This window comes from Camelus ferus, chromosome 21, assembly GCF_009834535.1.
Source record: "Camelus ferus isolate YT-003-E chromosome 21, BCGSAC_Cfer_1.0, whole genome shotgun sequence".
NCBI lineage: Eukaryota > Metazoa > Chordata > Mammalia > Artiodactyla > Camelidae > Camelus > Camelus ferus.
The window spans coordinates 20,221,015-20,238,569 of NC_045716.1; the positions used below are offsets into that span (position 1 = coordinate 20,221,015).

Here is a 17,555-nt window from a genome sequence, read left to right on the forward strand (position 1 = left end):
GCTCCTTCTCACTGATAGGTGTTTACAGAGGTACACGGGAAAGGGCAGCCATTCCACCAGAATCCTGTTTTCTAGACCAGATATTATAGAAAGACAGCCCAAGAGATTCCTAGTCATTCTGCCAACCATCTCAGAATGTCAGTCTTTACTTTCTCCCAGCCAGGAAGCACACCCCAAAGGCTGTCACCTGTGGGTTCAGTCCCACCCATCTCCAAAGCCCATCCTGCATAAGATAGGTGCACATTAAACACCTTGTCTCACCAAAAGTGACTAGAATGAGTCTTTCTGGAAAATAATCCCATTATTATGGTGCTGAACACCTGACTGACTTAGTATCCTATTAGCTTTTTCAGACTGCCCTTTGATTATGCAAACCCTAGAGAGGCAGAGTACTTATTTCCTGCCAGTTTTTTCTCTTGGAGTCCCTAAAGCCCCTGTCCCCTAGCCCATAAGAGACAATGTGGACATAATAGACAAGAGGTGATGTTTCTTTGGTTCTATGGGCTCAGTGATGTCCTTTGGCTGCCAACATAATCCTTTATTCATTCACAGAGTCAACAGTCACTTATTGCATAACAAGCACTGGGCATACAAGGGGAACGACTTAGATGGTTTCCTATTCTCATAGAGACCACCAGTAGTAGACATACTCAGTTCTTTGTCAGACGGATTTCACTTTGATGCTCAAGCAGCAGAACATGCAGCTCATCCTTCAGTAGAGCACCCCAGAGAATGTCTTCTATGCTCTTCTGTTGTTGCACATCGATGTTCTCCAGACAGCTATCTACTTCCACACAGTTTTGGGCTTACCACCCCCTGCATCCCGCCCCATCTTCCTCATCTAGAGAAGCCTCATACTGATAACCCCTTCTCAATTGCCTAAACCCCTCCGCTTTGGAAACTTCCACCTTCATTCACTTTCAGTCCCCTGACTTGGGACTTGTCACTGCCATTGCCCAGAACTGCTTCTCCTCCAAAGCCTTAAACACTCCCCTCCAAGTCTCTGAACAACTTGTCATCCCTTGAACTTTCTGTCACTTTCATTTACCCTAGCCCTTCCTCAGTGAGATCCTCTTTCAGACAACTTACTTCTCTGTTCACTTGTTATCAGCCCATTTCCTGATCTCTAAGTCTTGTAGGCTACTTGAGTTACTCTCTCATCTCGAGCCCCTTACATTACCAACCTCCCAGCACACTTTCTTACAAGGCTCCAACAAGGAATCCATCAGGCTGATAATCTCATGCTGACCCTCTGACTGCTGCTTGAGAGGACCTCACAATGGGGCACATTGGTTCCCCTTAACAAATGCAGGTTTTCAACCAAGTGCTTGTCTTTATCCAGGGTCCCTTTTCCTCTCATTTACTATGTCAGTCCCTTACCACTTTTCAGAAGCTTCCTGTCCAATCCAGCCTCTCTGGCTCCTGTTATGAAGCTCACCCTCCATTTCACCCCCCTGACACTGTGACGGTGAAGTGTAGTCTCCTACTTTCCACCTACTATTGCTGACATTGATCTTTATTTTCACCCTCTGTCACACTTTTTTTCCCTCCAGAAATCTGTGAATCATCTCAAAGCACTAATTATTCCTCATTTTCACATCCGAAGAGCAAAGTCTTCTTACAGATTCTACAATTAACTCTCTCTCGTACCCGTCCCTTCCCCTCAACACCTCTCACCACCCTGTCAGTTTGGACTCTCTTGTGCTCTCCCTGGACTGTCTACATTTCAACACCAATAGCCCCTGGCACCTGACTGCCAAGCAGGCTGTGACTCAGCCATTCCAAACTCCCCTTTGTTGGTTACATGGGTCATGCTACTTCACTTGTCTGCTTATGCAGAGCAACGTCTTTTCCCACTTTGACTCTCCATTCTACTATCCTTTAATTCCTGTTCAAGTGTCATTGTCTCTCTAAAATCTATTATTAACCCCAAGTAAAGGTGACCACTTTCTCCATCGTGTTCCCAAAGTGTGTTATACTTTCCTCTATTAAAGCTGTTTTTACATGGCATCCCAGTTACAAGAGCATTTCATCTTGAAGCAGCAAATATCCTTTATTCATCAAGGTACTGCCTCCATACATCACATTCACCTGGCACGCATGGTGGCTAAAACATTTTTACTGAATATAATAAGAGACAATGTATAGGAGAAGAAAAAAAACAGGATTAAAAATAAATGACTATAATGAACCAAAGTTTGTGCGGAGGAAACTGAATGTTACAAAGAAGCTAAGATGTTTTATCATAGAGGAAAAAATTCTGTTTGAAAGAGTAGGGAGTGATAATAGCATACATAATTGAGTCCAGAGTTAAATAGCTCTTGAAGTATAGCTGCACTTAATAGCAAGGCAGGAGGACCTGGGAATATTGAAGGTCTTGCTACTCAATCCCTGTCCTTTGTATTTTAGACCTAAGAAGGTCTTGATTCCATTACCACAAGGATCTGTTTCCACTCACCTTCCAAAAATAGGCATAAACCAGCATAGCAGAAGAGCAGATCCATATCGCACTGGAAAAGCTGGTTTGAAGGACATAAAGCCAGCCCTAGCTGCAGAGAGTGACACCTTGATTCTGAACGATGGTCCTGACTCTGGATTAGGGTGCCTCCAAGGGCAACTCTGGAGTTATTCTATGATCTCTGGCTTCTATTGTTTTTAGCCATTTCCATCTGGAATGAAGGAACTAAGTTTGGCCTTTTGTCCCACAAACTACATGGGGCTCAGGCTCTGGATGGATGGAGCTAGGATTGCTGCAGAACCAGGTCATAACATCTTGGGATTTTTCTGTTTGTTTTCAGCATCTTTCTACCAGTTCTGGCCACCTGCCTTCCTCTGGGGACATGCTGATTTCAGCAAGTCCAGCTCCGTCATTCTTCCCCTGAGCCCATTGATTCCTGGTCATTTGAAAGGCTCTGCAGCAGATAGGAACTGCTTCCCTCCCTCTTCTTGGCACACTTGCAGTCAAAGCTGAATTCTGCTCTTCTGACCTCTCCTTCCAGCCTTCGATTTCAACTCATCGTCTTTAGCTGCCTTGGTCATGGCTTGGCTGTTCTTGATCCTTGGTGAGTATTTCTGCTCCTTTTGGTCTAAGCTTTAGAGTACTCTGGACCTGTGATCGGGGGAATCTCCCTGCCCATCTGGTGCAGATCTAAGTATTTTTAAAGGATAAGCTCCTCCCTCCTCTCCTCCTTTCTCTATTTCTGGCAATTGTTCTAAATCCCCAAAGCCACCTAATCCATACCCAATTTATAATCCACCTTGATTACCGGCTAATTTTCTATTTCCCTATATTTGCAGTGACAAATTCATACTAATTTATCCCATTCCCTTTTCACATAAATTTTCCTACATGCACTATTTATAAAAAGACAAATAAATAGACCATGGGTTGCCACAGGTACAGCAAGAAAAAGAAGTAGAGCTGCAGGACAAATACCTTTCATTGATCAAATTTTGCAGTTTCCTCTAAAAGGTGTTTCATATAATGTTTCCCTAGCTTTCCCCAGTTTCTTATTGCTCAGATTAATGTAGAGTAAATGGGGATTTTGGAATCCAAGAGATCTGGGTTTCAATCCTTGTTCTTTGACTTCTTAGTTGTCTGAATTTTTAAATTTTTATTGAGTTATAGTCAGTTTACAATGTTGTGTCAATTTCCAATGGAGCTCACAATTTTTCAGTTATATATGGACACATATATATTCATTGTCTCATTCTTTTTCACTGTGAGCTACCACAAGATCTTGTATATATTTCCCTATGCTATAAAGTATAATCTTGTTTATCTATTCTACATATGCCTGTTGTTATCTACAAATTTTGAACTCCCAGTCTGTCCATTCCCCATCCTCCCGCCTGGCACCCACAAGTTTGTATTCTATGTCTATGAGTCTGTTTCTGTTTTATATTTATGTTCATTTTTCCTTTTCTTTCTTTCTTTCTCTCTTTCTTTCTCTCTTTCTCTCTTTCATTCTTGCTTTCTTTCTTGCTTTCTTTTATTCTTCCTCTTCCTCCTCCTTCTCCTTCTTCTTCTCTCCCCTTCTTCCTCCTTGTCCTCCTCCTCCTCCTCCTCCTCCTTCTTTGCCTTCACCTTCACCTTTAGATTCCACATATGAGAAATCTCATATGGCATTTTTCTTTCTCTTTCTGGCTTACTTCACTTAGAATGACATTCTCCAGGGACGTCCATCTTGCTGCAAATGACGTTATGTTGTCACTTTTAATGGCTGAATAGTATTCCATTGTATAAATATACCACACCTTCTTTATCCAGTCATCTGTTGATGGACATTTAGGCTGTTTCCATGTCTTGGCTATTGTAAATAGTGCTGCTATGAACATTGGGGTGCAGGTGTCTTTTTGAAGTAGGGTTCCTTCTGGATATATGCCCAGAAACAGGATTCCTGGGTCATTTGGTATGCCTATTCTTAGTCTTTTGAGGAATCTCCATACTGTTTTCCACAGTGGCTGTACCAAACTGCATTCCCACCAGCAGTGTAGGAGTGTTGCCTTTTCTCCACAGCCTCTCCAGCATTTGTCATTTGTGGACTTTTGAATGATGGCCATTCTGATTAGTGTGAGGTAATATCTCATTGTAGTTTTCATTTGCATTTCTCTGATAATGAGTGATATTGAGCATTTTTTCATGTGCCTATTGATGATTTGTATTTGTTTCTTGGAGAATTACTTGTTTAGGTCTTCTGCCCATTCTTGGATAGGGTTGTTTGTTTTTTTTCTTGTTAAGCCATGTGAGCTGCTTATATATTCTGGAGATCAAGCCTTTGTCAGTTTCATCTTTTGCAAAACTTTTCTCCCATTCCGTAGGTTGTCATTTTGTTTTGTTTATGGTATCCTTTGCTGTGCAGAAGCTTGTAATTTTATTAGGTCCCATTTGTTTATTCTTGCTTTTATTTCTATTGCTTGGGTAGACTGCCCTAGGAGAACATTTTTGAGATGTATGTAAATTACCACATCTTTCTGAAATCTCATTCTCATCTATGAAATTCAGATACTATGTTTTTCACAGGTTTGTTAGGAGCCTTTTCACAAGATACCAGTGGCTGCTAGATCCCTTCCCTAGTCAAATGCATCCATTTTTATTGTCTCAATTATTCACTGCATTACTGAAGCCCATACTGGCTTCTCCATTGGACACTTGTGTGTTTTATGCAGGAGACTGGTCACATCATTAAACTTCTGTGCATCCCCTATGTCACCTAGCAGGTAGTCTCACCCATCATGAACATACTATTGAATCTCCCAGGCTTACTTTCCATTCTACCTTCTTCATGAAGCCTTTGGATCTGGGATACTCATAGTTACCTACTCTGCTACAGAGCTTTCAAGTCACTTTTGGGCTCTATCACTTTCACACCTGCATATCAGGCTCATCACATTCAGTTTCCTTTGCATGGACATATGTTTTGTACTCTTCACTAAACATGTGGGGTGTGTTGTATAAAATAAAGTTGAGTTTTGGCCAATTGCAGACAAGGTCTTACTGAGTCTGGGAGTGGACATATCCTAAAGATTAAGGGCTTGGGGTTGATAAGAAATTACTTGGAAATCAAATGCAGACAATATTCCAGGACAGGCCACTGAAATACTTGGATGTGCCTCAAAAGCTCTAGGTTGGAAGTCCAGAGATATTAGCTCCTTCAGAAAGGTCCTATAAGATGGGGTGTTGGTGAGGGGGATGATGGGTTCTGCAATTCAAAATGCCTAGATCTCAAGGACCATTGACAGTCACAGGGCTGAGGACTCTCACTACAACATTACGGGGAATCCTAATGGATAGAAGAGTCCAATTACACAGAGATCCTGTAGGAAGAAACTCTGATGTTTCAAAGATGTGCTGGTGCTCAAACCTGGAAGTTTAGAAGTAAATGTAAAAGTGCCTTCTGACCTATTGATTCAGGGTTTGGAAAAGTACAGCCTGCAAACGAAGAATGGATTTTACACTTTTAAATGGTGGGAAAAAAATCAAGAGAAAAATAATATTTGGTGGCACTTAAAGGTTACATGAAATCTAAATTTCATCGTCCATAAATAAAAGGTTCGTTGCAACATGGCCATGCTCACTCATTTACTTATACATGGCTGCTCTCGAACCACAATTGAGAGAATTCAGTTGGTATTAACAGAGACAATATGGCCCAGAAAGCCTGAAGCATCTGGCTCTTTACAGGAAAAGTTGGTTGATCCTAGTCTAAACGCAGTGTCAGTGAACACAGACAAATCCTGCTGATTTTCCTGTGTCCTTTGTGCTGTCCCCATGACATCTTTACCTTCTGCAACCAGTGGGTCTTATCAGTGGTCTCCAGCACACTTTCCTGTTGAGCCCAGAGGTTGTATCACCACACGTCAGTGGTAATCATCAATCAATCTAATTGACGAGAATAGAAAACTAAATCTATTCACACTTGGGTAGAGCCAACGTCAGATGTAAAGAGAACATGATGGGTCAGTTAGCTGTGGTGTTTGTGGTTCCTAGCCAGTGTACGTCCTTCGGGGCTGGTCATTCCAACATGATAAGGTCCCAACAGGAATGACTTTGGAAGCTATGTATTTACTACTCTAATTGTCACACAAAGTTTGGCAAAGGCTTTCTAGAGAGTTGTGTTTTTGAACAAACTCTTGGAAATTGACTCATGATCTCACTTACTTCCTTCTTTTTCTCTCAGCCTTTTTCACTGGACCTGGCCTTCTAGGTAAGATTTTTTGGGTCTTAAGAGGGAGGCCTTTAAGCTCTGGAGAGGGGGTTGTGAAAATTCCAAGCCAGGGAGGCTCTGGTTAGAAACATACCCAGTAGAATTCTTTCTGGTTTCTCAGCCCACTTACCCTTTCTTACATGAGTATACTTCCACTTCCAAAACCTAGAAAGAGTTATCTTGCAAAGAGATCCCTCCTCACTTGCCCTCTGTGGCCCATGACTCTCAGCCACTTCTAAGTAGTAGATGGCTTGGTTTTGGCTCAGAAGTTACCTTATCCCCTTGTGTGCATATCTGGGAAATAAACTTCCTTTTCCCCTCATGAGTTCTACCACTTACAGGTGCCTCTGCCAGCTTTAATAGTACATTTGTACTAGAAATGCATCACCTTCTATGCAGCACATGGCTTCGCATGGCTTCTATGCAGCAGAGTGCAGACTGGGTTTCTGACACCACTGGCCACCTCCCCGAGGAGTCTTTGGGCACTGCGCAAACTATTCACAGAGGTGAGAATGGGACTGCACAGAGAGAATTAGCTTGTGGGAGAAGAAGGCTCTGATGGTCCAGACAAGGAGGTTGGCTGTTGATTATCAGTTTCTTTTACCTTATCCTTTCAGTCTATTCTTTCTCTTGATGGTAAAGTCTTTACCAGGAAGGGGCCACTATAAACTCTGCTATGAATGTGGAGGATCCTACATCCCGCTCGGTGCCTTTGAATCCTTAAGGAGTGCTGCTTCTGGGCCTCATCCAACACTCAGATTACTTGGTCTTTTTTATTCTCTGGACTCCAGGGCTGCCCCTCACCGCAAGTGCAGTGAGACAACTGCTCTCTGTAGCGTCCTGACATTCCAGGATATTGGTCCTCCACCCTTGGGTCTCTCTCTCAAGCCCTCAGCTAATGAAGTAGCCTGCCTAGGACACAGCCTGGGGCACAGCTGCCCTGACAACCCCCTGTGTTCTTCTCTCTGACTTTCAAATGTTTCCTCAACCTTTCTTTCCTCTCAAGCTGGATTTTTCAAATATTTATTCTTTCTTTTTCTTTTTCTTCTTCCTCTTCTTTTTCTTGTTTTAACGTATTTCTTCTTTCCTAGGAGGTGTTCCAGTCCTCCAGTACATGGAACATGAAAATTTATTTAAAACCAGAAATTTATAACTCAAAATCAAACAACCTGTGCATGAACCTGATGGCTGCTATTTGCTTGAGTACACCGTAATGTCTATCCAAACTCTAATTAATCTTACTTATAATGCCTCAAAAGTTATTCCTAGATAACTCTACTTGAATTATATTTGTACTCAGATATATATGCCTTAAACTTTGACGTGCAAAAACTGAAATTTTTTCTTAGTTTTTTAAATAGTTTTATTTTAATTTCTAGCTCTAACCTCCATTCCTCATACTGCTTCCCTCAAGAAATTATGGAAGACAAGGAGAGAAATAAACGCAAATGAACAAACCAAATATAAATTTCCTAATACAGTTTAAAGTAAGCCAGGTCAGAATTTTCTCACTCAACTGCTTCTTCTCGGGTTGATACCAAGTTCTAAGAGGATTTGCGCAGGGTTGAGACAAGGTAGACAGTGGAAAATCTGATCCTCTGATGTCAGATTCCATTCATACATGTGTCTGTCTTATTCCATGTGGCCCATGTTGCCATATGTTACACTGATTATATTCCTATAAACCACAGGCCACCAATCCAAATGTGGCCCCTACGGGTATAAACGACCTCTGTCAGTCAACTGCCCTCCTCCATGGAAGCATGGCAGATGTAGTTCTTTATCCCTGTGTCACTCTGGGGCTGAGGAAACTTGGTGGGATTACCTCAAGCCTACGAAATGTAATCTCCTTGGGGGCAGCAATGCTGACTACCTTATTCATCACTATTCTCTGAATTCATACAACAACGCCGCTATTGTAGTACTCAAAAATTTCTTTCCTGATGGGCTCTTCCTTGGGGTCCTCACACATCCATCTCTACTCAGTGTCTAAGTCTTGCTAGAAAGGAAAGAATTTCTGTTAGTCTTTTCTACCTCCATAGCTGTAGTCAAAAAGCAGAAACAAGTCCTGGATTCCTCAGAACGTATCTGAAGGCTCTGTGAAGTCTCTCTCTTACTACCAATGCCTAGAATGGTCTAGACTCTGTTTTGGGGCTCTGAGACTCTGAGGCCTGACTCTTACCTTGCCCAGTACTCTCTGTATTTCTTCTGAGCTGGGTTCTTGGACATGGGAAAATGTCATAGGAAGTAACAAGGATGGGTAGGGCTGGATTATTGACATTGGGAGAGAGAGTCAGCTTGTTCAGCCTGAAATACATGCAGGCAACTTGCCTCAATCTAGCTGCTGTGGAGAGGAGGCAGAGTCATGAAGAAGAAAACACAACAGATATCATCTCTACACTCAGGTTCTGACCTGGAGCTTGCACTATTTGACAGAGTGACCATATGATCTTCAATTTCATGAGGATCATTTTCTTCATCAGTGCAATTGTGGGGCAGACTTGATGATCTCTGTGGGTCCTTCTTATCCTGACCGCCAGAGATTCTAAAAACTCTGCTGATTGTTCAACCATCTTTCACTTAATCTTCAAACTCAAAAGCCAGCAGTTATATCTCAGTGTCTTGAGGTGGTAACATAGTATATGGAAGGTAAGAAAACCAGAACTCAGAGATGGGGTCCTGAAGCTCCTCATCCTCCTCTTCCGTTTTGACCTCTTCTCTCTCATTCCTCAATTTTCCATACCCTGCAAGTGTTGGAAGAGTTCGAAGAAGACTGTATACTGAGTTCTCTCCAGGTTCCTCCCAGATCTCCAGCCAATATCTCATATCTTTGCAGAATCTTCATCCCACGTACGCCTGGTGGGAGGTCCACATCGCTGTGAAGGGCGAGTGGAAGTGCAACGGAATGGCGAATGGGGCACCGTATGTGATGACGGCTGGGACATGAACGACGTGGCTGTGGTGTGTCGGGAACTGGGCTGTGGAGCAGCCATATGGACACCCAGTGGTGTTATATATAAGCCACTGGCAGATGAAGACCAAAAAGTCCTTATCCAAGACGTCAACTGCACTGGGGTGGAAGAAAATCTAATTCAATGTGAACAAGATGAAGACGTTTATAGTTGCTCACACAATGAGGATGCAGGAGCGAAGTGTGAATGTGAGTATGGCAGTGCTCAAGAACTATCTGCCACCTACCTGTACCCCACATGCCCACTCTTGTCTTTATTCTCCACCATGAAATTTCACACAATGGCTGTTTGGCTCCTCGTCCTTCACATCTCACACTTTCTCAATTTGGGCCCTGGAGACAAACATTATCTTCACCTAGATGTGTTATTTCTTCTTGGTTGAGCTAATGATTTTCTCTTAGTTTCAATCTATATGAGAACCTGTTTCTCTTACACACACACACACACAAACACACACATGCACAGATCCAACAACCACTAAATATTTGTTGAATAGTGTATCTGTATATGTTGTATTTAGAGCACCGGGTGCAATTATAGGGAAGAAATAAGATTGCAGATTATAATGCATGCTTTTCCAGTTCTCAAGGAGTCCACTATCTAGCTAGGTAGACAGGAGATGCTCAGAGGAAACCAACACTCAACAACTGTACATATATATCTCTTATTGTTGTTGTATTCCTTTACTCCCTTCACATGCTTGCTTTCCATGTATTATGATTTCTCTCTCTGTGATGTTTCCTCATCCATTACACTATGATTTGGCTGAGGGACTAGTCCATGTCCTCTTTGTCATCCCAAAGAAACAATCACTAAAAATTTGTGCCCTGCTGCTGAGGTCTCATTCCTATTTTTTAGAGAGATTGAGGGTCAAGAGGAGTAATCTGGGATACTTGGATGATAATGCTAAAAGTTAACCAAAAAGTTCTTGGTGTTGGACACATTGTGTATGTTATTATTGTACTTTTAAAAAAATCTATACAGTGCCTCGATCTGATTCTTATGATGAATAAATGAGGATTTGAATATGAAAATAATTTGAAAAAATAAAAACACTACAGGAATAATTAATGATTCAGCTTGGATCTGAAAAATAACACTTACTTCATCGATTCAGTTATCCATTCCTTCAGCAAGCATCTAAAAGACATTGCTAAGCACTCTTGTATACACTGTATAAACACCGAGAACTGAGACATGTGTGCGTTGGGTCTCCTTTTCTGGGAAGACTGTGTTCTTGCAGGGAGCAGATGCTTCATCTTTCTTTTCCCACAGTTCCAGAGACTGTGCAGCTGGTTGGCGGGCCTGGGCGCTGCAAGGGACGAGTGGAAGTGAAGCACAAAGGGCAGTGGGGCACCGTATGCAAAGCAGGCTGGAATCTCTCAGCTGCAAAGGTGGTGTGTCGGCAGCTGGGGTGTGGGAGGGCCATACTGACCCAGAGATGCTGCAGCAAGTCTACCCAGGGCCAAGGGCCCATCTGGCTGAGTGAGGTATCATGCTCGGGAAAGGAAGCAGACCTTCAGGATTGCCCTTCTGGACTTTGGGGGAAGAATAACTGCACCCATGACGAGGACACGTGGGTCGAATGTGAAGGTAATGCCTCTAAGTCCAGAGACTAGGTTCATTCACTAATTTGATTAAATGGAATTCCATTCAACCAATGTTTATAGAGAATTACTCATGCATCAAATAACCGTGGCAAAGTTATTTAATTATTGATCATCAATTCTTTTGTTTTTAAAATGGAGATAACGATACTTGCTTTTGTATGTGAAAATGCTTTAAATATTAAGCACTATATTAATATGAACTGTTATTATATTGAATCCTATATAATAGGGACAGGACACACCATTCATGCACTTGCTGAATTCTTCCATTTTTACAAACTACTAGAAAGTCATTTATAAATAATAGATTTTTATAAAATAGATGAGAAAGTGAAAAGATCCTAGTTCAGGAGACGGACCTGGGCCACGTGGATTGGGACCTAGAGAAGGTGCTATAATCATAGAAGCCCAGGTAGAGTTCCAAAAGTGCTGATGGGATTTGAACGAGGATGCAGATGATCCTATACATTCTTCTTTCTATGCCTTTCTCCACCCCCTGACTTCCTCTTCCACCTTACAGATCCCTTTCAATTGAGGCTGGTAGGAGGAGAAAGCAAGTGCTCTGGGCGACTGGAGGTGCTGCACAAGGGTGAATGGGGCACGGTCTGTGACGATGGCTGGGGAGAAAAGGAGGAACAGGTGGTCTGCAAGCAACTGGGCTGCGGGGAGCCTGTCTTTGTATCTGCCAAAGACCGGAGAAGGTTCGGCTTTGGGAATGGCCGCATCTGGCTGGATGATGTTTACTGCTCAGGGCAGGAGCAGTCCCTGGAGCAGTGCCGACACAGGTTCTGGGGGCATCACAACTGCAACCACCGGGAAGATGTGGCTGTGGACTGCTTAGGTAAGCCCTGCAGACGGGATTCGTGAGGACTGGCAGCGAGGGAGGTGGAGAGGGGCCGGTGGGGGTGAACGCTGGGAACAAGGGCTGTTCTCCCAGTGCCACACAGCTGCCCATGGTAGTCACCTACTCTATGTGCATTTCAGGGGATGTAACTGAGACATTCTAGTAATGAATAGAATAATAATAATAAGGAAAACCCATACCATATATTATTGAATGTGAGAACAAGAGGGGTTTTGAAGACTATTGGATTAACATCCTTAGATTAAACATGAAGAAAGTGAAAGTCAGAGAACAGAGGTGACTTTCCAAAATTACAAAAAAAATGCTTTTGAATGATGGAGCAGAACTAAAATGACAAGGCTTGACTCTTAACTCGGAATTAGTTCTCTTAGATGACTGCAACCTTCAAACTCTAGGTTTAAACTGCAGAATATGGTCCCACCTCATTCTACCGATTGTCACTCCCCAGAATGTAAGTTCATCTGTGGGAATGGAGCTAGGGTAGGGGGCTATTTGGGAATGCCTATGAGAGTGTCTTTCCAGAGAGGCCAGAGTACCAGCCCTGCACTGCAGATCTCTTCAGGGGAGTGAATGAAGAAACCCTGTCCCAGCATGAGGCAGGAAATGCAAGTGTGACCCCTAGGTGGCTAACTCAACAGAGTCACACTCTGAAGCCCAGCTTTATAATCAGGCTGGGAAGCTGGTGTGCACGGCTGCTTGGTTAAACACTCAGCTATGGAACCAGGGAAGAGCTGACCGTTGACCAGAGATGTCAAGCAGTTAAGTGCCCAGAAGAGGAGAGATTTAGTGACAGAAGACTAGGCTTTGAATCCTGCTGCTGCTATTCTGAGGCCATGTAATCTTAGTCACTTCACTGCTCAGAAACTCAGTATTTTCATCTGTACAAAGGGAGACACTTATCCCATTTCTCTTGAAGAGCTCTGTGATCGTGTGAGGGTAAGAAGCGTTAATATGTGAACGCTGCCTGTGACTCACATGGGAGCTGGTTGAATGAGTCCCTGGGACATCTGCACCAGATTCCGACTTGGTTCACGTCAGTGTGAGACGTGTGTGTGATGAAGCTCTAGGAGGGTCTCCTTTCCTATTCTGGGACCCCATTTTTCTTGGCCTCTTTGTGACTGAAGGAAATAATCCCCTCTTGGCATGTCTGCATCCTAACTGTGCATTCTTCTTCTCTTTACAGAACATAATCCTGACCTTCTTGGTGCTTGACCTGCAGGTCCAGAGTGACCTTTACTTTCTCATGGGGCCCTGACTGGCCCAGCATGAGCACTGGGCCTGCAGGCTTTACCTGCTGCTCCCTCAGCCCCTCAACAGGAGTCTGAACACTCTGCCACACCTGGCTCTCAGAGCCAAGTAGCCCCATCGCTGCCTGGAGATATGAGTTGTTGAAGTGTTTCTTGCTGGAGAAGATGCACTCCCAGTCACCCTCTCCTCACTGCTGACCCTTTGACATTGGTTCTCTCCTCTCCTGCTTCTTCTCAGTCAGCCTGGGATCCCCAAGCCTGTTCCTTTAACCATGACAGTCCATTTCTAAGACAAGATCTATGTCTGTAAGGAACATGAAAGGAACGGGACAACAAAAGGAATATTGGAAAGGAAATATGGGTAAACAATTATCTATGGAAATGGGAGGAAACCTTAGAGTCTTTTTGAACTCTTTTTCTCAAGCTTCAGGTGTTCACAACAATTAACACCTCACTATTTTCTTAGTTATTGATGACAGTAGATCATTTTTCAAGAGCAGAGCAGGATTTGTGATCCTAGAGATTTTCATGACACTTGAGAAGAGATTTCACATCCCCTGAATGCCCATAGTAAAACATTTTTGTTGACCATCTGCATACAACTTGCTAATGTGCTGTGCATTTAACAAGAAGAATCTCACAAATGAATTATCTTAGGAAAAATATATTGGCATAGAGCTACCACTGGGAGAAGGGGAAGGAAGGGATGCAAAAAGAGTTTGGGGAGGTCCAGAGTTGTGTCCTCATGCAAATCAGATGATATCATTTTAATTTTATCAACTCAGACTTTGAAGTCTGCAAGTCTGAGGCAAGACAGAGCAGCACTGAGCTGAGAATCATGACTTAATCCTAAAAATGGACAGCTTTAGATTCAGACCAAGTTGAGTGGCTGCAACAAGCCTTCATTTATGCTTTCTAATAAAGTACATCTTGAAGTCTCAACAGTTGCCTCTCTGTGTGATAAACTCTTTCTACCTAAGGGGAAGCAAGGGTTGTCAGCTTTCCAGGGACAGCCTTTGAGGCAGGATTAGGTAGAAAAGAACCTGCAATCATATGTGGAATATAGCTCTCTCCTCTCGATGCAGAACTCTCTCCCTATTTCCTAACATGGGAAAATGGGTAGAGAAACTTAACTTCATAGAAGAGAAGAAAACACCTTTAACAGATGTTTGGGGATCTACCCTGTCTCCTCAAAGAGATTTTGCCTTTATCTGATCAGGTTGTCTCTTCCTGATTTTCCCTGCAGACTAGTATCATGTTCCCTCCACTGCAGAGTATCTAGAATCTAGAGGCCAACTAAACTGCCTTGATCGAGTCATTGAAAAGCTCTTTAATCCTGAATCAAAGCGGGTTGGAATTTCACAAGGGGAATTCTGACTTCCCCTCAATTTCTGCTCAAAAATTTCTTTTGTAAAAGTCCACCTTTAAAAGACCCCAAAGAACCAATTAGACAAAAGTAACACCTTCCAATGCAGAAAGCAAGACATGGCAGAAGTTTAATAGTGTTAAAGTTCTGATAAGAATGTATCCTTTAAAGAGAGGAAATTGAGAGGCTGAAAGACAAAGTTGACACTAGCGTGTTAGCACTGTCCAGGAGAAAAGTGTTCTCTGGCCCAAGAATATGGTTGTTTATCTTGATTTCCAAAGTGGACAGGGACAAAATAGCGTATCAGAGCCTGAAGAAATTAGCAGAGTGACAACTACTGACAGTGCTCACAGATATTCATGCCTGCCTCTTCTTCCTGGTCTATCCTTTGTCTTATTAGAAGATACACCAGCCAGTCCTCCGGGCCCCACCCTAGCAGGGCAGTGCAGTAAACTGGAGCTCTGCAGTCAAAGAGAATATTACCCATTGGGTATTTTAGGTGTTGCCAGTTGGCACACAACTTATCCCCCAAGGACCTGTCCTGTAACCAGCATCTCCTGAGCTTGCCCTGTTCTGCAGAACTACCTGGCACGTGCAGGCTCACTGCACATTCGTCCAGGGGTCCTGGGCAGCAATGACCCTCCAGGTCTGTGGAGCTGGAGCCTAACACCAAGTACCTACGTATTCTCCAGTAAGGAGGGAGGCCACCCCGGAAATTCACCCTGAGGTGGTAGCTGCAAATTGGCAACAGTCAGTCCCCATTTGGACTTGCTGCCTGGTGGCACCAGGCTTCTCCAGCAACCAGGGCTCCCAGGTCTTTTATCTAGGTGGGACCATGTGTCCAGTTATTACAATAGCAGTGATTTATGACACCTTCCCATCAAGGCAGATAACAATAGCTTGCCTCCTCCATGCTCCTTCTCTCCCTATCTTCAGGCTTGTGAAGACCCCAAGGACCTAGGGGAGGGCATACTCAGAAGACAGAAGGAGCCTGGAACTCTGAATGATTGTGTGGGGCCGGGGTCTGTCACTCACACTCTGCTGATTGTGCCATGATTAAGAAATAAACATTATTTCTGTTAAGCCACTGAGATGTTGGGGTGGTTTTTGCAGTAGTTAGTTTAGTCTGACTAAAACAAACATAAACATTGTAACCTGACTATACTTCAATAAAAAGTAAAATAAAACAAAGAAAGATAAATAGTATTTATAAAAAATCCGCTACATTGTTTCAAACCTCACCAAATGACTTTCTGACAACGGGTTGGCTTCCTCAAAACTTCTGGGTATCTAATATTCCATACTTATCAGGAAATGTGAGACTTGGCCCACACACCATTTTATTTCTGGTATAAATTAACTCTGTTTTATTTTTTAAAACACTTTTTATTGATTTATAATCATTTTACAATGTTGTGTCAACTTCCAGTGTTCAGCACAATTTTTCAGTTATACATGAACATATATATATTCATTGTCACATTGTTTTCTCTGTGAGCTACCATAAGATCCTGTATATATTTCCCTGTGCTATACAGTATAATCTTGTTTATCTATTCTACAGTTTTTTTTAACATTTTTTATTGATTTATAATCATTTTACAATGTTGTGTCAAATTCCAGTGTTCAGCACAATTTTTCAGTTATTCATGGACATATACACACTCATTGTCACATTTTTTTCTCTGTGAGTTATCATAACATTTTGTGTATATTTCCCTGTGCTATACAGTGTAGTCTATTCTACAATTTTGAAATCCCAGTCTATCCCTTCCCACCCCCCACCCCCTTGGCAACCACAAGTTTGTATTCTATGTCTATGAGTCTGTGCTTCTTCTTGATTCGATGATTTTCTGTATTTGTGTGATTTGACTCCTTCCTTTTTATCTTTTATATATCTACTACATGTTTTTGTTTTATAGTTATCATGAGGGTTACATAAAACGGAGTTATAAGTGTGTATTTTAAGCTAATAACAATCTGACTTCAAACTCACACAGAAGCTCTATGCTTTTACACTCCCCTCCACATTTTATGTTTTTGATTTTTTACATATTTTAACATTGAGTATTCATTAATAAATTATTGTAGATACAATTATTTTAGTACTTTTGTCTTTTAGCCTTTATACTAGAGATATAAGCGATAACCTACCAGTCTTACAATATTAGAATATTCTGAGTTTAAATATATAATTACCTTTACCAGTGACTTTTATACTTTCATATGTTTTCCTGTTACAGATTAGCTTCCCTTTATTTCAGCTTGAAGCACTCTCTTTAACCTTTTTTGTAAGGCTGGTTGAGTCATGAATCCCTTCACCTTTTGTTTGTCTAGGAAACTTTTCCTCTCTCCTTCAATTCTGATGGGTAAGTGTACCAGGTAAAATATTCTTGGTTGGCAGCTTTTTCTTTCAATTGATAGCCGTATGGGGGCTTCCTTGTGAAGAACAAGTCTCTTTTCTCTTGCTGCTTTTGAGATTCTGTCTTGTCTCTTAACTTTTGACAATTTAATTAAAATGTGTCTCAGTGTGGGTCTCCTTGAGTTAATCTTTTTTGGTATTCTTTTTGCTTCCTGGATCTGGGTGTCTATTTCTCCAGATTAGAATAATTTCAGCTGTTATTTCTCTGAATAAGCTTTCTACTCCTTTTTCTCTCACTTCTTCTAATCTTCTATAATGTGTATAATGATCCACTTGTTAGTGTCCCATCAGCTCCTCAAATTATCTTCACTCTTTTTAAAAACTTCTTTTTTCCTTTTCCTTTCTTGATTTCTTCCTTGATACAAT

At 42.2% G+C, this 17,555-nt stretch overlaps 1 protein-coding gene across 1 annotated transcript in view; it reads left to right on the forward strand.

Moving 5' to 3' along the window:
- The window catches only part of LOC102518689 (CD5 antigen-like), a 29,363-nt gene extending 15,020 nt beyond the window's left edge, over positions 1 to 14,343 (forward strand). The window contains 4 exon segments of the mRNA XM_032463965.1: positions 9,544 to 9,867; positions 10,955 to 11,272; positions 11,810 to 12,130; positions 13,338 to 14,343. Coding sequence (XP_032319856.1) covers positions 9,544 to 9,867; positions 10,955 to 11,272; positions 11,810 to 12,130; positions 13,338 to 13,366 — 992 coding nt within the window. The 3' untranslated portion in view covers positions 13,367 to 14,343.
- Positions 14,344 to 17,555: the final 3,212 nt, after the last annotated feature.